Source organism: Aythya marila (genome assembly GCF_965140915.1).
Source record: "Aythya marila genome assembly, chromosome: 1".
Classification (NCBI taxonomy): domain Eukaryota; kingdom Metazoa; phylum Chordata; class Aves; order Anseriformes; family Anatidae; genus Aythya; species Aythya marila.
The window spans coordinates 55,717,027-55,739,786 of record NC_139042.1 but is presented as its reverse complement, the minus strand read 5'-3'; the positions used below and the strand labels follow the sequence as shown (position 1 = coordinate 55,739,786).

At 42.4% G+C, this 22,760-nt stretch overlaps 1 protein-coding gene across 1 annotated transcript in view; it reads right to left on the bottom strand.

Annotated features, from left to right (window-relative positions):
• Positions 1-1,845: 1,845 nt before the first annotated feature.
• Positions 1,846-22,760, bottom strand: part of CLYBL (citramalyl-CoA lyase) — a 155,179-nt gene continuing 134,264 nt past the window's right edge. Inside the window, exons 6-9 of the mRNA XM_082752057.1 lie at positions 21,291-21,458; positions 15,993-16,117; positions 2,359-2,458; positions 1,846-2,231 (exon numbers count right to left, since the gene is read on the bottom strand). Of these exons, the coding sequence (XP_082608183.1) occupies positions 2,363-2,458; positions 15,993-16,117; positions 21,291-21,458 (389 nt within the window). The 3' untranslated portion in view covers positions 1,846-2,231; positions 2,359-2,362. The remainder of the gene's footprint in view (positions 2,232-2,358; positions 2,459-15,992; positions 16,118-21,290; positions 21,459-22,760) is intronic.

Genomic DNA, 22,760 nt, shown 5'->3' with positions numbered 1-22,760 from the left:
ACTTTTCCCCTAAGTTCCAATGTGAAAACCTCACAGGGGGGTCTTTGCTGCAGCAGGGCTACAGTTCCCAATCCCAAGCGCAAGATCTGCAATTACAAACCCATTCGGTGCCCTTCCCTATCATTAATATGCACAAAATCCTGCTGCTAATCTTATAATCTGTTTTGTTTCATCAATTGCTTGCCTAGCACCGGGCGGGAAAGAAAGAGAGGGAAAGAGAAAGGAAGAAAGAGGGAAAGAATAAAGCCGGAAAACACGTAAAAGCTTCCTAAAGTAAACTGAAAAACAAATAAATCGGATTTTATTTCTTATAAAGCGCAGGTCGTTAGGACTGTTAAACGAGAGCGGGGTTTTCCACTGCAGGGGGATCTGAGAAATTCAGGGAGAAACCTGAAGGCAAACCCAACGCTGGGAGCCAACGCAGAGGTTTGCAACTCCCGCTCCTCCCGAATGAAGTTGCTGCAGCCGGGGGTTTTTTGGGACCCCCCCCCCCCAACCCCAGCGCTGCCCCGCGCCCTGAAAAAGCTCCCATGAAACAATGGAGGCGCAGGATTTTTGGAAATCCGCTCCCCCTCTATAGTCCCCCCACCCCACCCCGGCGGGGTATTAAGGGAATAAAACAATCTCCGCCGCACGGGTCCTATTGAGATTAATGAAAAAATTATGCAAAAAAGGGGGGGAAAAAGAAAAAGAAAAAAAAAAAAAGAAAACCCAATGCCATATCTCATTTTCCTCTCCCTGCGCCAGGCCTCGCCTCCGTCCTGCCTTGCACCTGATGATTTATTAACGCAATCTGCGGGGATAGCTACAAGCGCGCCCAGCTCCGGCTTGTCCCCCCAGCTCATCGTCTAAGTAATTGTTTCTCATTAGTCCCGATAATGTTTTAATAGCGTTACCCATAATTTAGCCGGCCGGGAATTAATAACGGGGGGTGCCCTGGGCCGCACGGGGGCCGTGGCCATGGGTTCACCGGCTCAGCCCCAGGTGCCAGCACCGGGGGGAGCGCTGCGGCCCCGACAGCACGGAGGGGGTTCTTTATTTTTTTTCCTTCCCCCCCTCCCCTCTTTTTTATTTTCCCCTCCTTCTCCCCTTAATTCAAGCAGAAATAAGCAAAATGTTTAAAAAGTGCTGCTCAAGAGACGGAGGGGAAACATAATAAGCGAGCAGATGGGAGGAATAAGCTGCTGCGACTCCATACGTAAAATGGCCATGGAGGCGGTGAGAAATGAAACTAAAAAACAACTGTTTTCTATTTACAAATTTAAATAAACAGAACAGCCTTCCCCGCGGTGTTTGTCTAAGTGCAGCAGCATTGCTGCTGTGTAGGTCATGAAAAGGTTGGTGCATAGTTTAAAACTTCCCATTCTGTTAATTTCTTAAAGAACAGTCGTTCATAGTCTGAGCACAAAAGCTCATGATTTAATGAGGAACAGAAACAAAATCTCTGATTGTTGGTGTTTCAAACTTCATTGGAGTCCTCTGGCAACCACAAGTTGATCCTCTGCAGCTTCAATACCCTTTAGCCCTCCATATAAGAGTACATGCTGAATAGAGGACAATGCCTGGTTGTTATGTTTATTTACCCTTACTACAAGCTGGGTTAACCTCTTCAAAACAGCTTTACTAAGCCCGTTAACCACACGGCCCACATGACCTGTAGCCGTATCCCTAATGTGATGTAAATCTGACTCGAGACCATATGCACAAGTTCTGCTGCATTGTGCCTCCGAAAACTACAAGTTTATTGCCGGCCAGCCCTGCCCGGGCTCCGCGCTTCCAGGAGGCAGCGGTCTCAATAGCGACCACTCGAAAACCAGAGGAAAGTCAAGAGTCTCTCATTGTTGGGGCAATATTTTTAATGGCTGTTGCACATATACAGAAGGGGGGCGGCGAGAAGCCCGTACAGGGTAATGATTTTCATCGCAATTATTTCAGCTGGTGCATAATTATTCAGGGCTTTGCCCTTTCTGGCGGGACTTCTGCACAGGGACGGGAAGAAGCGAGGGCTGAAGACTGACCCGGTTTCCACGTGTTATTTTAACGGAGCTCGCCGCTTATGGTGTGCTGTTATCCTTTCATGAAGTCATAATCCCAAATCTGCAGTAATTATCGTCATGTCGCTCGGTCCGTGATGTAACGTCATCGCAGGCTATGAGTACAGGAGCGAGCGGTGCTTCGAGTCGGGAATACTTTTCATAATTAGCAATTCTGGTGAGCAAATTATGACAGATCTGCAAAATGTAAATGAATTTCTGCTTAAGCGTGATGTATTTAACTTTTTTTTTTTTTCTTCCCCCCAAGTATTATAGTCATCTTTTAAAACAGCTACTGTGGCCCCATGGGGAGAGCTTCATTTACCAGATCATTTTTTCTTGATGGCTGTGGCAAGCGTAACAATGTTCTGTGCCTGCTTCAGTAATGGCATGTCTATCATGCTCCCGTGGAAAGTAAACGCTCCCTGGAAAAGAGAGAATATAAACTTCCTGGAGGGACCTTTGGAAATCATAGCTTGTCTTTTTCTTAAAAAACACATCCGCTAGGCCAGATGCTGAGATCCCCCAGGCAGCTGGAACAAGTTTTAGGAGAGAAACTAAACACGGCGAGGCAAACGCATTTAAAAAGAAATGCGGTGGGAGCCCAGTGCTCTAAAGATGAGGCAGAAAAAAGGGGAGAGAGAGAAGTGAAAGCAGGGGGTGCTTCAGCCCACACAGCCTCTCCAGACTCCGGCATCACCCCGTGAGCTGGGCTGCGCACAGGGTGCCAAGGGGGGGAAGGCACAAAATGCCCTGTGGATGGAGGGCACAGCCACATAGCGAAGGGGAAGAACCATCATCTTCCTCAGTAAAACAGACACAGGGCTCTGGAGGGAGGTGTGGGGGGGATTTCTGCATTTGGGGTGTGCGGAGATGGTGCTGCCGCACCTCCCCTTTATGTCTCCCCTGCCTGTGCCCAGAGCAAGGGGCTGGGATGAAATCTGGAAAAAAAAAAAACAAAAAACAAACAACCAATAACTGCAGTAATATCACAATGAGTGCCATAATACTGCCCACATCTCCTCTGGAAACAACAGAAGGCCCACCTGAATGCTGCATGTAGGGAATTTCCCCGAACTGACCCCAAACTAGCCCATACACCTCAGCAGCAGTGATCGGAGAGCCAGAGCAGATCTGAGCTTCACTTCATATTTCCAGGGACTTTGTATCAGTACCGTGCTGACAACTTCAACATAATTAACTATAAATTGCAGTTAAACAGAAGAACACGTATTAAGTAGGGCCAAACCTGAGTTGTTACCTTGGATGCTTTAATCTACGCTTGTGTTGAAGAGACAGGACCTTGAGGGTAAAACACTGTGCATCAGGATAAGCTGAAGTTCAGTGGGGAAAAAAAAATCTTATTTGTAATGCTGACAGTGCTTTGACACATTCTTGGAAAAACAAACCCAAAGTTATGATTCTGAAGAATTTAGGACTGAGGGCCCATCTCCAGCGTTGCATCCCTGTGATGTGCACAGGGTGTGCAGCTCTTGGTTTGCTGCTGCTGCTGCCGACACGGGACCCCTGGCCAGTCCTAGATTTGACAGCGAGTGAGGCGAGGCAAGGAGAGGGAAGAAAGACAGCGGCGGGTGTGCATGTGCATGCCCAGGAAGAGCAATGCAGAGCGGAGTGAGCGGCTTATTGTTGTCTATTTTTCTTGGAAGGATTAATAATAATTAAATAGAGGAATCTAATAAGTAAAGTGAAAGTATTGCCCATTTACAGAAACGTTTATAAAATGCGTTGCTCCAGTGGCGTATTTAGTTTGACTGAAGCAGTATTAATTAAATACTAAATCACATTGCAGAACAACTAAAACAAAAATCCATCTTACACAGTAATCTAATACAAATCAGTATCATTGCATGTAAAGCCAGGCTGTATTAAACCCATTAACAAACTAATAGTTAAAACTCTCATTTTATTCTACATAGGATTTCATACTTCAGCTTGCAGTATTTTAGGGGGGGTTAGAGAATAATGAGACTGACAGACAGTCGGTCGTAGATGTTTCAAATTGAATTTCTTGTTTACAGAGCAACCATTCAAACCTACATTAATAACAACAACAATATTAATATTAATAACAATAATAGTTATATTAATAGTAATAATAATAATGAAAATAATCCACGTCATGCCTTTTCAACAAAGGCAACACCTCAGCCATTTTCACTTACATTTTTAAACATTTGCAAAAAATGCAGCCTCACATTTTTCCATTTATCAACTCTTGTGAAAACAAATGAGGATCTAAATAAATATTTTATGACATTATTCTCCAGAATAACTTGGGTCCGTGCCATGGTCTAAAACTACTGGTTGGTGCAAGATATATTTTTTCACTGCAAGAAAAATGCACTTTAATTGTGCCTATTTTTCTATGAGCATTCAGTCACATAATACATGTTTAAGAGCAAAATTCACACGTGGGGTGATGGTGACAAGAGGAGATATGCTAAGGTCTGGAAGCGTCCTTCCTAGCCGTGTGAAATGGCAGAGTTAGGAGCACAGCTGTCCAAAGTAGTGTTGCAAACAGTCTGCAGGAAGAGATGGGCACGTAGCAGTGGCACTCCTGATGGCTGGAGGACTGAACCATGCTTTGGAGGTCCTGTCCATCCCCCTGCCTGCACACAGGATGCCCCGAAGCTAGGCACCTTTGCAGGTGCCCAAGTTGAGCAAGATGAATCTAGGTCAGAGTTTTTTTTTCATTTATTTTGAAGGCAGAAATTAATTAAACAACATGCCTGTCCCCTGCTCATTACAATAACCTGTTTAGAAAGGAAAATGGGATAGCAGTGTGTGGACACGTGAACACCGAACCGCTTCAGATGCATAGTGCGGTCTCTTGTCAGCGTGCAGCTGCAGTTTCGGTTTGTTACCAATCTGAATTCTCAAAGGAAAAAAAAATAATGTTTATTTTCTAACAGCAACGAGCAGCACAAAGAAGTTGGCTTCTCTGCCTGTTCACTCCGAGGCTTAATTTCTCCCTGCTAATTTACAGTGTTGAGCTGAAGTCCAGAAAAAGAAACCAATTTTAATGCCATTGAATATACCCTATTCACTGCCTCTCTTTCCACCCACAGGTTTCAACAGATAGGAAATACCAGTAATTACAGCTTTGTCCCCATGCTCTCTTTTCCAGCTCTGGTAGATGAAATTTGCCCGTAACATTCTTTTGATTTTCACCCACACTAATATAAAGAAAACGAGACTTTCTATAAACACCATTTACTTTGATAGTGCCAATCTGGGGATCGATTTAGTCATAGATCTAAATTTTCTTTTTGGCTAATTTTCTCAATGGCATCACGCTTCCAGCCGGCACCTGGACTTCTTCTGGTTAAACTCTTTGTTGCACCAGGCGAGGAGCTGGTGGTGTGAAATGCAGGTGCAGGGTGCAGGACCAGGCTTCATATTGGTGTTTGCATGGCCTCAGCACCATCGCTGTGCGCATCCATCAGGGAGGGCAATTGGGAAAAAGCAAGGAAGGCAAAAGCGGGCAGTTCTGGGAGTCCTTCCCAGGTGAGGAGGGTCTCACAGCTATACCCCTGTGGACAGCCCCGGGGATGGTGCCCAGAAATACGATGTAGTAAAGCCCATTCACTCCTCTTCTCCCTGCCTGCTCATCCAAGAGGCCTGTTGGGGCCTCAGAGGCCTCCAAGGCCTCACTGCTCCGCCTCCATCTTTTGATGTGGCCGGTGCCATGTCACTTGCTGCATCCCATGGGGTCTGCACTCTATCTGAATGCAATACGTTCGCCGTAGCATCCAGCCCTCTGTTATTTCAGTAGTAACACTCTTAAAACCATTACAGCTATTTCTGCAAGGTGTCGGCAATGATAGCCTTGGAAAAAAAGTGGGCATGGTCAGCCCCCAGAGCCACAATAATCCAGCCCACAGATGGTAATGCAGGGTTGACAGACAACAGTCACGTTCACAGGCATGGGTTTATGAAAAGCTGATGGTGTAGGCTTATGAAAAGGGGTTAAGTTATGCATTAGGAACTAAATAATGAGATAAGTTTCCAGGTGACTGTGGAGAGGCTGAAGAGATTTGGAACCAAACCTTGCAACACATGGGTTTGGCAGAGTTTGTGCTTGCACCTGAAGAACCTCCTTTTAGGTTATTGTAGCCACTACCAAAACCAACTCAGGTCTAACAAAGCTCAGTGTATGACCGGGGAGCTCTTTACTGACAACTTAGAAGACAACACTGGCCATGCATTGCCATGAATCATGGACACAGCTCTTGAATGTGTCACATCTATACATCATTTCTAGAGATTTCCCTCACCTATTGGAAACAAGCATCATGTAGCAGAAAGAATTTCAGCATTGATTTGTTAAATGCCATGGCCCAGGGATGAACACATCACATCAATGCAGTGGTTCCTGAAACACAAAGACCTTCTTTTTGTGCGTGTATATGTGTGTGTAAAGGCATCCAGGGACTTCTGTCCTGTGAAACTTTTTGGGGTAGTTAAGAGCTTGATATATCTATACTGCCATCTTGTAAAAGTAGCATAAAGTTTATGGCAAGAAGCATTTTCTCTTCCTAGGAAATAAATGGCCGGAATTCAGAGTTAGTCATTTCTATATCTGCTAGGGATCAACACATCCAAGGGGGACCAGGAAAGGGGAAGAAACTACAGAGCCAACTCTCTTGCTAGCATTTATCATGCATGGAAGAATTGTGCTAACTTTGTGTGGACAGGATCTCCAGTGAGAAATCCTTTCATGTTTTTTTCAGGCCAGGGAAAGTAAAGTCTCATACTTCTTCACCTCTCCTGAAACCTTTTCATCTAATATGCAACGTTACGTGGCTCATGTTGTTTTGCTCCCTCCACCTTTTGCTTCCTTGGGTACCACCGGGTAAACAAGAGAAGCAAGCTGGCTAAAACTATCAGGGTACACAGCACTTCAGGGACCGCACAGCTATTTGGCACACTTGTCTCTGAGCAGTGGCTTGGATGAAAGACAATGAGTTAATTAAAGTGAAATAATAATTGTTCTGGGACATGTGGGACAGCGATCAGACAAGCAAGTCCCCCTTGGCTGACAAGATGGAAGAATTAGAGGTACTCCCACACCTGGGAATGCTTGTGGTGTTTTCCTCAGCATTTGTTCTTTCTGTGCCTCTATGCACGTCCATCTGGATGGCTGTGATGAGCTCTCTGTGAGGGCCACTGCAGACCCTCAGTTCTTACACCACTGGAAAATATTAATAACTTGCATCAGAGCCAAATGTTGGGATCAGCTTTCCTAAGGGGTAGCAAGTACAGAAATTTCAAAGGACCAAAGAAGTCCTAAAAGCTCCAGAAAGTCCACTGGCTTCCTGTTCGGTTACAGATGTGACTCCAAACGTGAGCGCTGGTTGTGAGGACTCTGTGCTCCGTTTTGTGAACCACTTCCATTGCTATTAATTACCTTGACCTTTGCTAATGAACCTTTGATTTGATGGACTGTTCTATCAGATCTCATTGTACATGTAGGTAAAGCTTTGGTATGGAGGGAACTCTGGTACTCTGGCCTGTGGAATAAAAAGGAGAAGAAAGCCAAGGCCACGTTCCATTAAATTGTACTACTGACAAGAAAGCACCAGCTGCTGAATTTTGAATTAATTGTAGGTCTAAGATGGGATTTTGAATGCCTGTGGAATTGCCAGCAGATCTCTGCATCTAGTTAGGTGACTTGCTCAGAAGACGAGCAGACCCTTGAGTGAGGGGAAGTCCTCACCCTACCTGAATGCTTCCTGAGATGATGTGCACCTAGGGCCTAGCAGAGGTGGGCGAAGGGGGACCAGGGAGCTCTGGTAACACCAGCCAGAGATTGTGTGTGAACACAGCCATTGTCCAAACAAATAATTGTGGAAGTCCCCTTCCCACCCCTGTGACCTGTGGGAGCACTTTCGGGCAGATGTCAGGCTCAGTGGAAAAGAGCAGAAAGGGCAATGCCAGGTGGCCAAACCTTGTGTGCCTCTGGCAAGGGGAGATGGAGAACTCGTACAGACAAACATCCTGAAGTCCACAGATGCAAGAAACCTCTCTGAACCACAGTTATCTGACAAAGATTTGCTCTTTTCGTTGTAATTCAGTGGATCTTCCACTTATAAATCCCCAAAATCTAGCTATGTCTTTTTGGAGACCACAAAAATAAGTGGAATAAGCCCACTAAAATTTACCCAGCTCTGAGGCCATTATCTCTAATCCTGCGCAACGTTAAACTGTCCTAAGGAAATGAGAGTGTTGTGTTCTGGAAGAATGGCAGATTTGCTCTTCTGAGGAGGGAAGGAAGCAGGTGGATGGCAAAAGGTCCTCCTAAAAAGCATGGCATTCAGGAAGATAATTCCCCCAGGGATTAAATGAAAACACACATTCTTTAAGCGCCCCCCTGCAGAGGAAATGTGGAAATCTCTGCTTTGGGGCTTAAAAAGAAGGCTTGGGTTTGCTTACAGGTATATGAACAAAAGAAAAGGGAGCCCAGCTCGCAGCAAGTGGAGCTGGGTCTGTGCCTGGGGGAGGAGTGATTAGCCTAACCACAAAGGAATGACTTTCTCTTGAAACAGAAGGTTGAGACCATATTTTTGGGGAAGTCAGGAGTAGGAAATAAGCTAACAGCTGTGATGGTGCTGAATGCAGGTTTAATTAATTTTTTTTTCTTCCGCAAGTTGTAGCCAAAGAGCCATCAGAGAGAGCTGGGTCATAATTCCATTTTTTTTTTTTTTTTTTTTTTTTTTTTTGGTGAGCTTCCAAAGGTTAGTGAGCTGCTAGGAGATGTTCAGTGATATCTGGGTCAACTGAGCATGCTTTTTAGGCTATAGCAAGATAATGTCTCCCACTCCTCTCTGCTCTCTGCTGTCCTGCCTCCAAATCAGATCATCTCGCACCTTTTGGCCTTCTCCTAGCATTTTTGCAGTAGGTAGGAAATGACAAAATAACTAGTGAAGTCACACAGGACAAACTGAAGACTCCACACACAGCAAGCTATATAAACAGAGCTGTTCTGGTTACGTATTTCCATATCCTCTCCTTTGCTCTCTTTGATGCTCACCCCTTTTCTGCCGCAACATTTTGTGAGGAAATGCACTTAGAAATAAAATATTTGGGAAAAATAAATGATCCCTGGAAAGGTTTGTCAAAAATTTCTTTTTGGCAAGAGGAAATGCTCAGGGAGTCTCTGTGACCTACTGAAGCAAGGGGTGGACGGGGAGGGAATTCTGCAATGTATGTATGTACACCAGCAAGTTTCTGCAGCCATCTTGTTGATGTGAACAAAACTTTAAATATCACCACCTTTTGTTTCTTCTCACCTGTGCAAACTTCCACCAGAGTGGAAGCAGTTAGCTGGTTCAGAGGATGTGTTGCTTTGTAATGCCAGACACAGGCGGCAGGCTGTTTGTGTGAGATAGGATTCTGCCTCTTGGAGAGGATGAAAGGACACAAAGGGTCGAGAAAAAAAGAGCAACAGCAAGATGAAATAGAGATTAATTTTTACCTCAAATAAACCCCTAGCAGCAGTACAAGAACTCTGACAGAAAAGTCCTCTCTAGAGCTCAACAGGTAGGCAGGACTTTGTGATCCCTCCAGTCCACCGTGGGGCAGGAGAGATGAAGAACAGGGACCTACAAGGTCCTTTACTTCAGTCTTGAATCGTGTAATCTCCTCTGCCTGACATTATCATTCCCAGCCCACAGACAAGGGTCTGCCTTGCCCTCTCTGTTTCCCCTTGTGTGAGCCAGGCAAGCTGTTTTTCCATTTTATGGCTCGCTCCAAACTGCCTGCACTGCTGAGGATGGCCATTTAGGCCAGGATGGGCCAGAGGATCCTGCTCTGTCCAGCCACAGAAACTACTACAAGGTCTCCACCTTGCACTGAGCAAACAGCCTGTTTAAGATCCCTGAACGAATGGCTGACACAAGGGTCATGTTTTCGCTAGGTTCCCTCTCGCTGTGGTTGTTGCATTCCTGTGTGCTCCTGTAGAGTAGGAAAGAATAAAATTAAAGAAACAGAAGAGAGTCCTAGGAATATTCGTGCTTGGTTTCCATTCTCCACCTCTGAAATGGATAGGGAATGGAAGAAGCCTAGAGAGCACACTGATGGAGATGCTGCTGCCAAGGAAATCTTTATTTTATAGCACAAAAACAGCTTGCTGGACACACATCATATCCAGACAGTGAGCAACATGGTTATTACACAGAAAAATGAAAAGTAACTAATATTAAGACTTCAGTATCCTCAGATGCCCTTAATTAAGTCATTTAAAATTAACTTGTGGCTTACAGTCATTGAAGCAATTTGTTAAATACAGCCTAGAAAATCTAATCTGGAGCTAGGTGCCTACAGGACACATGAAAAGCATTTGATCCTGAAGGGGAAGGTGGCCATAAAATACAACGCAGGCAAGAAAAGTAATAACAGCGAAGCTCATCCTGTCAACAGGAACGGAATCACCATTATTTTTGTATTCTGTATTTTTTCTAATTTCAGGTTCATTTGCTGAATAGGGTTGAACAGCCATCCCTCACTGCGATTCTCTGTTTCAATTGCCTGAGCTCTTGCAGAAGGCTGCTCCAGCCCCGTGAGAGCAGCAGACAGCACAGAGAGGAGTGGCAAGGCAGTGAGGCTGCTGCTGCTGAAATTAACCGAAACAACATTTTGGCTGCTCAGGCCTCTGAATTCCCTCAGTAAGCCTCAGAAAGTGCCATCTGGTCTGAACATGACACCCTGTGTCAGGCCCTGCTTTGGAAACTGAGAGGGGCGGCCTGTGGGCACTTGCTTCACCTCATAAGCACGGCCGGGGAGGGTGCCTTGTGGCCTCTGTGCTCTGCTTAGTGTTCAGCAGATTTTGGCACTGTGACAAGCTTTTGGCACCGTGATTCTCAGCAGGGTCCTGGATGGACAGGGATGGAGGTGCACAGCCACCGTCCTCCTGTGCCCGGCTGACAGGGAAGCGACGTGGCTGAGAGCATTGCGGCCCCTCTGCCCCTGTGTGCTGAGCACAGGTCTCTGACGGGTGGAGGAAAGCAGATTTAAGATCCACCGAAGGCAAGGAAGTGTTTTGCATGAGTTTCTGCCCTGCTTAGGAGCTTTTGTGGCCCTGCACAGTTAAAAGCTGTCTCCCGCTCACCCCACCTGGCACAACTCCCTCAGGACTGATCGCGCCAGCGTAGGAACCGATAGAGCACAAGCAATTAGCTAATACGACCCCTTCTGCTCTGTGGGAAGGGCTCAAAACTTGCCCCCAGATGGGTGCTTCTGAGAGAGAAGCCTTCAGCTGTGACACGAAGCACACTTCTAACATCTTTTTCAAATAATAATGTTGTACAGAGAAACTTTAAGCATTAATACGGGCTCTATCGCTGTTTATTTATCGATTTCTCTCTGCACTTAGGAAAGGTGGCAATATCATACAAATCACCAAATCCCCCCGTGCTGCCTGCTTTATGCGGCCGACAGCAAACCTGGAGCCAGGGACATCCATCCCCGTGCCACCAGCATTTCCCCAGCCGGGATCCTGGCCTCCCCACCTCCAGCCTGCCCTGGCTGAGGGGAGCAGGGCTGGATCCACGCAGAGCCCAAAAAACACAGTGAGTTGTGTATTGAGGCGACACACCACAACGTGCCACTGGTCCCCATGGGTTTCTGGGGTCCCTGACTGCCCTGCTGGCAAGAGGGGGATGCTATGGGGAGACAGAGACCTCCCCGGGCCCTGGTGGGAGCTGGATGCGGCCCAAGCGCGAGGGCGCATCGTCTCCAAGATACAGTGGCTTGGGGTAGCTTGTCCCAGACAAAGAGCATTATAAGGGAGCCACTGCTGGAAATTTCCATTCCTTTGTTGGGTGGATGCTGTGTAAATAAATGCATTCCTAAGATTTTTCATAATCCCGGAAAGGTCTGTAAAAGAAGCTCTGCAGCCTGTCAAATCGCTAGTGTTCATATATATTATTCCTCAGCCGCCGAGCACACGATATACAATGGCAGAGAACATAATACAAGAAACGTATGCCAAAGGCTTTCTTAGAAGAAGTCTGTGCATTCGCATACGGCGCGTTCAGATATTTCTCCTGCTTTACTCGTTGGGATCTAAAATATTCAACCCATAATATGGCTTGGGTTTGTGAATTACTGACCTTAACTCTAAATAATCCTTACCTGACAGGCAACTTTGGTGGCAGCGTTTAGCTCCCTATTCCCTGGTCTGATGTGCAGGTGCTTTGAAAGCATTTATAAATTAGTACACGGTGTAAATGTGTAAGCAACCTTTTACTTGACACTTCTGTTCTTCCTTCTGTCCGAATCTTATTTTAAAAAGGGATGATTCAGGAAGATCTGGTTACAGTAATGATACTGTGCCTGATGTATTTACAAATCAAATGGCTCAAGAATGCACTTCTAAAGTCCCACTTACTTGTCATATGCAAACAGATAGAGCAGGTATATTAATGTATCTGGTGTATTGGTACTGTAAACACGGGGACTACATACACAGTAAAGAGCAGCACTTTCACTGATAGAAGCAAGATCTTTTTCTTGAAATAAGCCAGCAGCTTCTCCCACTAACTCTGCCCCCTTGGACTCAGTTAATCTGGATTTATAAACTCAATTCTCATTTAATGCATCTCAAATACTTCAGAAATTTAGTCTTTTAGTCTACCAAAACAATGTTTATTACCTTTCTTCTGCATTTTTGAACACACTCTGACATTTATGTTATACTTACATTTTCCCAACAACTACCCCTGCTTTCTTTAAGATAAAGTTTTTAGTCTTGGAAATCACATCCCCTAATAACACAATTTTACCAGAACAATACTGAAATACTACAGAAATAATACTTTTCATTTTCAGATCTCAAAGTTCCAGACAAAAAAAAAAGAACATTTAATAAGTAATTTTATAAAACACAAAATGTACTTTCTCAACTTTTGTCTTTTATTTGTCCAAAATACATCAGTACCATTCCCTTCCTGCATATGCTATTTTTCAGTTACCAAAAAAAAAAAAAATCCAAACAAAAAAAAATCCAAACAAAACAGCCTAGAAGTCAAACCAAAGCAACCCCCCAGATAGGACTTTCTCTGTAATGTAAGCCCAAGTAATTTTGGCCAGCATAGTCTCTAATTCCCTTCTGTTTGGACACTGTCACAGCATCTCCAATTCTGTCATGCTCATCTGAGAGGCAATTTTTTACTAACTTCAGTACTCACATTTGGGGGCTGCTCTGCCAAAGCATTTCAGCTTCCAGGATGAAGGAGCCTGCTTCAGCCTTCTCTCAAAGAAAGATTATTATGGTAATTGTCTCTCTCAAACTGGAACAGATTATAAAAGCTTATTACTACTGTACTTTAATATAAAATACTGTCGACCAAGGGCAACAAACTTTTAAACCAATTAACAGCAAACTGTGATCCCAGAGACTGAAGACCAGTAACGTATCCACCATGCAAACAGCCACACAAACCCCTCACATTTATTTTTTCCAGGCTTTCAACTTTGATTAATAACATGGCAGAAGCATGCAAGCCTCGACCATATTAACCGCAGCTACATTTTCAGTCTCAATGACACGAACATTTTAATAAAATAAAAGGAAAAGGAAAACAGAAGAGGTGTTTCATTAGGACATGAGGATTACTAAAACCACTGCGTGGAGTATTTGTCAGGAGGTGGCATGGGAAGAGTTATTACTTACATTTTAGCATGTCTCTAGGATGCAGAGCCAGAGGCTCCCTCAGTGAGATGTGTTTGCTTTGGAAAAATATTAAGTAATCAGGCTGCCCAAGCTCTTCTTACTGACACATTTATAATACCAAAATGCAAGCCCAGCTAAGAAGTTTGCAGGGAACACCGCAAGGAAAACTATTTTTCCAAATTTATTATGAAGCCCAGCAATGCTGAAGCAATGCAATATCCAGAAGTTCACAGAGTAGCCTGCCAGTCTTTTTTTCCTGACAGATGACTACATGTAAAAATATACGAAGCATTTAACCTGGTTGGTTAAGAAAATGCTCCAAGCCACTAACCCCCACAAATCTGTATTTGTGCCCGATTGTAGAGGCTTACAGCCTATTTAAAAAGAGCTTATTAAAAAATAAAAAATAAATAAATGGGTGAAATACTCAAGAATTATGTTAATAAGATGACAGCTTCAAAATAAATCTAAATAGTACAGAATGCTTAAATTTTAAACATCTGTGGCTTCAATACTGTGTGATACCGGGACTCGTTCAAATGATGAGGGTATTCCTTAGATGAGACTCTGGCATTAAATTCACAGTTCAGTGAGAAGTATTTAACAAATCATTGTGAAGTTGAATATTAAAGTTGAATTAAAAGTATTTTACGGGCAATAAAAAGCAGCAATATTTGGCTGCGTATGTCACTTGGCTTTTTTCATTCTGCATCTACCTGCCTACACGCTTGCTCTTGCAGTGCCTTTATAAGGATGCCTTTTGTAACAGATTCAAGCTTTGTAAAGCAGAATAACGTACAAAACTGGTTGTAGGTTTTCTATTTCCAAATAACCAACAGGAAGACCTTTCGGAATTGAGATACAGAACAAAGAGATACCGGCATATAACATAATAACAGTGACCCTGAAATAACTGCTCAGGACGGCACCCAAATACGATAGTAATGGGTGTATTAGAAACACCTCGGTACCACAGACGGGCTCGCACAGAGAAGGGCAGACCCACAGCAAACACCTTGCCACACTTTTATCTCGAGATGAAAGCAACATTTCTGCTTTGACCATTTTAAGAATTTGTAGCACACAACATCTGGGGCAGTCGAGAAGCAGGGGAAGGGGGACAGGGCACGCTCCAGCCCACTGCTACCCACCAGCAAGCAAAGAAACGCGCAGAAGACCTTTAAGCAACACCGGAGAAAGCGAGAACCTATGCACAGCTTTCTGCATGAGCTTCGTTACCAAAGATAATTTTTCCCACTTGAATCACGGGCACGCACGTGTAAACCATTTCTGCTCGCCCGCGCTACCTGTTCTGACATCGGGACTTTGCTTTTTGGCTCTCCCGGGTTTGGCTGTCACTAAGACAAACATATTTCGCCGCAACTTTTTTTCGTTCAAAAAGAGGCAAACTGGATTACAGCAAATAACCTTTAAGATAATTAACTGACAATGCCGCAACTAGCATAAAATCTTCCTTCAGGCGACCCCTAATTTAAGTATTACTGGCACAAAGTGGAGACAGATTGTGCATCACCACCGCAATATTTACATAGCAGAAACCCACAGAGCAGGAAACGTGAGACTCAATGATGCACTAAATTAGGAACAATCATATTCTAGTGTTAATTTGCTTTCCACTCCATCCAAATTTCAGGTCCAGCAATTGGTACAAATGCACATAAAACATTCCCATTTTTAATGATTAAAACCTCCACAATCTGCAAGCAGTTCTGCTCAGAAGTAAATCCACTCGCTGCTGGGGACGTTTGCAGGATCAACCCCCCAAAAGTGAAGCAGTTTTACCAACGCAGAGATTTTCTGACAACCACGTCTTCCTCATCTGTTTATCCCTTTTCCATAAATGATGTCTGCAAAGCAGTTTGAGTCTTCTGCCAGGCTACCTGCCTTTTGCTTGCAAGTACTGTCCTTTGACTGTCAGACCGTGATTCTGCGACACATCTGAAGTAGTTTTAGCTCCCTGATGCTGTAGATACATGCATGTACTCAAAAGGCTCTGTACTAAAAGAATTAGAGTTAAAACGTGGGGAAAAAAGGACAGCCAGGCTATTTGTAAACACGCCGGAAAGTGTCACATTTATAATAAATATGCACTCCGTAGTCTAGATCCGGATCCAGATTTCACGAACATGACTCGAACGCAGCACGCTTTGTAAGATAAATGCAAACAGCCATCACCGATCTCTCTAAATTATAGATATTATTCAAATTTGGTTTCCATGACATTATATTAACAAAATATTTACCTTTCCTAATCGCTGATGCTCTTCAAAAGCAGAAATCAGTTCCTGCGCCCACTTTACTTTTTCAGGGCTGGGAGAGAACTGTTCCTGGACAACAGCAATTTGGTTAGGGTGAATCACCTGCTTACCTACAAAGAAGATTAATAACATCAGAATCATGCATCGACAAACAGATGTTCAAACAAAATGTTCCAACCACTTGAGGCTCTCCTATGCCTCACAGACTTTCTGCTACTTAACTAATTATTTCACTCCTTTTCTTTTATTATTTCACTGGACAACACGCAGATAGCCCTTTGCCAGATTTTTTAAGAAGAAAAATATCTTGAGCAATACTTGCATTCGCTAGCGTTTAAAGGAACCCAGAACTCTTTCTCCTTCCTCCCTATTTCAGTCCATGCATCTTCCATCGCTCGTCTCAGGTGGAATTGTTTGTCCGGGGCAGTCGGTAATGTCTGAGTATAACGCACCTCTGAATTTTAGCTACAGAAATAGCAGCTCCAGCCAATCGTAAATAAGTTGCGTTAAAATATGTTTGGAAAATGAGATTTGCAGAACTGAAAAGTTACCGGTCACATCAGGATCGTCCTTAGCATTGGCTTAGCATCATGAAATCCCCAACACTGCTCACATTTTTGTTGTTGCAGCAGTTTGCAGGTGCAAGTAGGTCGGGATATTTGTTTAGTCACCGATATATTAAACAACTGCCAGAGGGGCCCTGAAGTGTTACGAAGCACTTTTTTTTTTTTTTTAATCCTTTCTCGTATGAACACACATTAAGAAAATAAAAATAGGTGTTGCCTTTTTTACTAGAGATTTTCAAATGTGAATAGACAGCCACATAATCCGTTCTAATCTGTTATTGTACTTAGCTACATTAAAACAAATACATATCTAATTTGTTTGACAGTTTTAAAAGTGTGGCACTTGACATTATTAGTCCATTGCTAAGGGAATTTCACAGACGGCGTGATTGCTGCACAATTACCCGCGCCGTGCCGTAAGAGTGTTTTAATAAAGCGAGGCTGCCGTAACTCCCAGCTCCTCAAAACCTCGCCGCCACATGAATTAATCCCCTCTACGCCACACAGCAGAACTAGTCCCACCGACGAGCCTGATCCCGTGAACCTCTCGTGCCTCTGAGCCCCACATCACCGGCCGCAGCGGTCCCACGGAGCCCGGGCACCACGGGCACGGGTGAGGGGCTGGCAGCTGCCCCTGCTCCTCCGCTGGCCCTAGCCTGGTGCCCAGGGACCCCAGGGGACCCAGGGGACCTTGCGTGGGCATGTAGTGGGTGATGGGCACTCGTGGGGTGACCCAGGGTGCCCACAAGTGCCCATGGGGTGCAGCAGAACCCGACGAGGCTTCCTGCATGGTACAGGAGGGTTTGGGATTGTACTTGTTGGGAGTAAGCTAGAAACAGGCACACTGCTACGTGTAATAGGTCTCACGCCTCGCCACACATTTGTGCCTATTTTAAACGACAGAGTGACTGGGGGAAAAAAAAATCGGTCACTGGGATTACTTTTATCGGACTGCACCAGCTCTCGGAGATAAATGTGCATTACAACGGAGTTTGTGAGCGCGGGAGCATGATCCGCTTGGTTTTGGTAAACGAATAGTAACGTTTAATGCTGCTGCATTTCTTTAAAAAAGCCCCAGACAGTTCCATTTTTTTTTTTTTAGTTCCCATTAAGCAATTGTTCGTTTATGATCTTCAGGGCACCCAGAAATTCTGCCTGAAATTTCAATGCGGAAACTACTTTAAAATAGTTTTAAAACAGCAAAAAACTTAAAACTCCGTAAGATCTGTAGTTTTTGAAAGCAATTACATTCAGACAAATTCCCTTAACTAATATGTTTTACATTAATTCCAATCAAAGCTATTTTAGTCAATTTTATTAAATGTCATCATTAACAAGCTTATGATGCTCCTAATTTTTAATATGACCTATTATAAACTAATTCTAAAACTGAAGTGTGCACAAGTAATTCCTGCAAAACCCTGTAAAGCCTGACCTTCTGGGAAAAATAAAGAATATTTTTAAAATTATACTTAAACTCAATCTCTAATTATGTCAAAAATAAAAATATGCATATGTGAGTTTTTAAAGTGTAAAACATTCCTGTAAAAAGATTTTCTTTTGATACAAGCATCTGTAGCTGGAAAATACACTTTGCATCGTTAAAACATTACCGAACAATTTACAGAGCATAAAATCGAACCTTTGATTTATGGCACTCAGTTGATTTTTGTCACAGATTATGTATCCAAATAACTGTATAATAGACGTAATGCCATGCAGGAATGAAGCAAATATTTTAAGCGGAATTGTTGTTATTGACAAGTTACTGAGAGAGTGCAAAATTGGAAGACATTAAAATTTATTACCATGAAATCCTTTTTACAGTACCACTTGATATATCGTGCTTTAAGTCAATACCTGTCAAGTCTTTTAGGTAACTGTATGACGGTGTCATTTTAGCCTTCTACAAAAGACTGCAACAAGAGAGGAAACCTATGCTGTTTCGTATTTATATCTGGCTTCTCAGCATGTAGCACAGGACTTTCTATAACGACAAAGTCAGCTGTTGAAGCTTATTGCAAGGTTTCCTAAATTTTTTACATAAATTTTCCTAAATCTGATGACCATTTACGCAGGCTGCACACTGCCTTTTAAGTTCACAGAGGCACGAGAGGTTCACGGGATCATTATAAAATATCTTGCCAGGTGTGTGCATGTGTACATATATATTAATATACATACAAAAGTTGAATTACTTTGGGTAAATTACATTTGAAAACATTCAATTTTATGCAAACACACTCACCAAACTAAAAACAGACTGTTTGAAAGACAGCTGGAAAAGAAAACTCAACACTGACAGAGGAACCAAATAGATGGTAAATTCTGGGTTACATTATTTAGCTTGTTTCAGCATCAGCAAACAGACTCGATTACCTTACAGACGATTTTATTGGTCTAAGCCCAAATGCAAGAAAATCTAAGGACATGTAACTTTGCTGAATACTATGGAGTTTATTATTAGTTTTGAGGGTGGTGGATTTGTCCCTATGCATGCAAGTGTGTGTTTTGCCAGTTAGCAGGGCAATTGGCCAGCCTTAGCTCATTTTAGTCCTGTTGATTTCAGTAATTTTGATTAAATTTTGATTAAAAGTAGCAAGATGTGATCTTAGATATTTTAAAATAACAAGAATCGTGCATTTACAACTTGTTATTAAGGCAAAATTTCAGGATTTTAATATCACATTCTCAGACAATTGCCAGTGACAAATAGGATCTATTTTATAGAAGGACATGGATTAAACTAGGGGCCATTCATGAATTTCTGTGATGCATATTAAATTGTAAATATTAAAATGGTTCAATTATATAGTTTTTGAACTAAATGTTTTTCCTTTAAGTTTTGAAATGGCATTTTATTTTAACTAAACCAAGAAAAAAGGAAAGATTAAGTAAATTGAAAGAAAAAAAAAACAAAAAAAAAACAAGTGAAACGTTTTGAATTGTCCTTTGGATAGACTAATATGAAAAACTCTGTTTTGTTTTGACTTGAACAGATTTTTTTTTTGTAAATTTTTTTTTTTGGCCACCAAATCAGAAAACTCGATGCTGACCCATCTCTAATTATGACTGGAGTGTTTGTCAGGCTGCTTGCTGCATTTCTGAGACGTGTTGATTACGGTTGCAGGGAGGCAGAAGGCAAAGAGCTGTGAGTTTGTGTTAATGCAGTCAGTAGATTTTACACATTTTTACTTCCCATACAGGCATACAGAAAGGCAAGACACCTTTATGGTCAAGTTAGAAATTAACTTGATGCCCTAAATTGCCACATGTGACCTTTTTATTTGTCTCCTACCTGGGCCCTATCCTGACGTGAAACAACTTCCTACAGAAAGTCAGCGGAGTCTGAAACACCACCGATGCTGTTTATGCTTTGCATTTCTGAATTTTCCAAACTGGCAGCCTGAGCAAAGTATCTCAACGCACATTAAGCATTCAAAAATTGTGCTCTCAAAGGTGCTGGGCATCTGCAACTCCATCTTCTGTCAACAGGAGGTTCAGATGCTTAAATTTTTCAAAAATCAAGCCCTTCCTTAAGCTGGAAAATATTGGTCTCGATTACGTAGCCATCAGCAGGTGCTACCATTCAGGAGCTCCATTATTTCCCCCACTTCAATAGCGGGCGAATCAAGGGTGGAAGTCCACACGGACAGAGATAATGTTCCGTAGCTGTGAGGAGCTCCCAGCTCTGCCTCTGAAACAAGATCTGCTTTTGCAACTGCTGAAGCTCAGCAGACGGGAAGGCAGAGTTTGTGCTGAGGAGAATCGATGGCTATTCTTTTACTGCCAGGTCCAGATCACGTAAAAGAACTCGTGCTGTATTTGATTACTTTACTGCTTTACGATATCATATGCCATTACCTGTAAAAATACAGGTTGCTAGACCACATCATCAGGACCTATTCCTTTGCTAACAAAAACCTGAGCGGCTATACCATTACCGTACATACATCCCGAACGACAGTCAGAGACAAATAATGTAAAACGTCAGTGCTGCATCCCAGAATTCTATAATGCACGTGTCAAATGGCTGATTTCTATTGCAAAAACACAATCTTTGGTGGCTGCACTATCCCACCAGGGTGTCCGAGTGATCTGGTACACCAATCACAGGGTAACAGTCCGCATTACAGGGCTCTGTTGCAAGGAGCCTGCTGGTCTTGCTGTCTGCCAATACCCGTAGGTGTCACCAGCACTTACTGGGAGGGGAGCCAGGAGATGAAAAACAAATCAAAGAAAATAATAAGAAAATAACTTTCCTGTAGCAATTAGTGTGCAAGGTTTGCTTAACAACTCCTTCACCTAAAAAGTACTTTTTAGCAACTGCTGTTTAAAAAATAGGCAAAACAGATCCAAATATTTTAAAAAGTGACTGAAGAGTGGCTGTTGCAAAGTACAGGATCACATCTCCCATGCTCAGTGATGGGAGAAATCATATCCTGCACATCCCCTGCCCCAACTTCTCTTCAAAACACAGCCACACGCTTCAGGGGATGTAAGCTTTAAAAAGCAGCCTGTGACTTGTCAGGCAAAATTTCCAGGCACAATGTTACAGCTGCTAATAAATGTAGGTGAGTTTGATTTTTTTTTTTTTTTCAATAACTGGCCTGAAATAAAAAAAATCAAGTTATTTGTCAAAGTAACAGTAAGAGTAGCGATCTGCTTAAATTGAAGAATATAGGCATTATTTTGCAACATCGGCAGAAGCCCATACCGGTGAAACCCATCGAGGCACCTTCTCTTGACTGCCTGCGGAGTCCGTCTTCATCTCGGAAATCGATGTAAACAAGGTCTATTGCTTGGAGGCCAAATGCCTTTGCTGTGACTATTATCTTTTGCCTGGCATAGAGAATATCATGAGTTTCCTTACTGCTAGTTGCACCTACGAAAAGAATGAAAACAAACAGAAAAAAAAGGATGATGAGAATGCTTTAAACCTTTCTATCTTATATGTTTCCTAGTTAAAAAAATAAAAAGAAAGAAAGAAAGAAAGAAAGAAAGAAAGAAAGAAAGAAAGAAAGAAAGAAAGAAAGAAAGAAAGAAAGAAAGAAAGAAAGAAAGAAAGAAAGGAAGGAAGGAAGGAAGGAAGGAAGGAAGGAAGGAAGGGAAAGAAAGAAAGAAAGAAGTTTGAGATTTCATTTAACTGATTTAGAAAACAAAGTGGGATGCAAGGCTGTATTGTTAGAATGATACTCTTGGGAAAAAAAAATAAGCTGCTTTAGCAAAAGAAATAAATCTCTCTATGCTAGCTTATAAAATTCAGATTTTGATTCATTTCAAATCAGAAGTTGTAAGTCAATGGAAGTTTTGGCTGGTAAGGACAGTTGAGTTGGGACTAACATGAAGTAATTATCTGATTGCATTATTATATGTATAGCGAGAAACATTACAGCACGAGAAGCCTTATACAAATCGACATACTGGCTCCAACTAAATGGTTAAAAAATTCACACTGAGAGCAGAATTGCACTTTCCTTGGTTGTGATTCTTGTCACAACGGATGTCCTAAGCTGAATATTTAAGCTTTAGTATTTGGATGAAAAATGATAGTAGACGACTTCTGAGAAGAACCAAAAGTATTCACAAGACTTCATGTGTTCACAGTGCACCAGCTAAGCAGCATTCTCACATGAAGGCTGGTGTGAAAAAATAATAATATGTTCCCTTTCCTTAGGGTCATTATTTAGACACAGATTTCCAATTTGTAAGGAATAATTTAACAAATCAATGCTAATTTTTTACATTAACATATTTATTTTTAATTTAAACGTCAATACCTCTGAACTATTATCTTTAAACTAAATCAGATTAATAAGGAGATAAATGGCTTTGAATAAAAATGATTCTGAAATACTTTTCATTTTTGAGGAAGATGAATAATGTTTTCACATGAATATATGATAGAGATTGCTGTATTGACATAAAACATATTTAAATTTATCATTGTAAAATCTGACAGGAGAGTATTTGTGGAAGATGTCAAAATCCTGAGTGATAATTGATTGTAAAACAGAGATAAAGTAGACATCAGAATTTTATGAATTTATTACTTCTTAGTTCTTAGAAGTGTATTTCTTATGGGCACTACATTTTAAAATAATTTCAGTGACTTGTTTTTTTTTTGTTTTGTTTTGTTTTTTTTTCCATTAATTTTTGCTACTGCATGGCAAGAAGGATAAGAAAG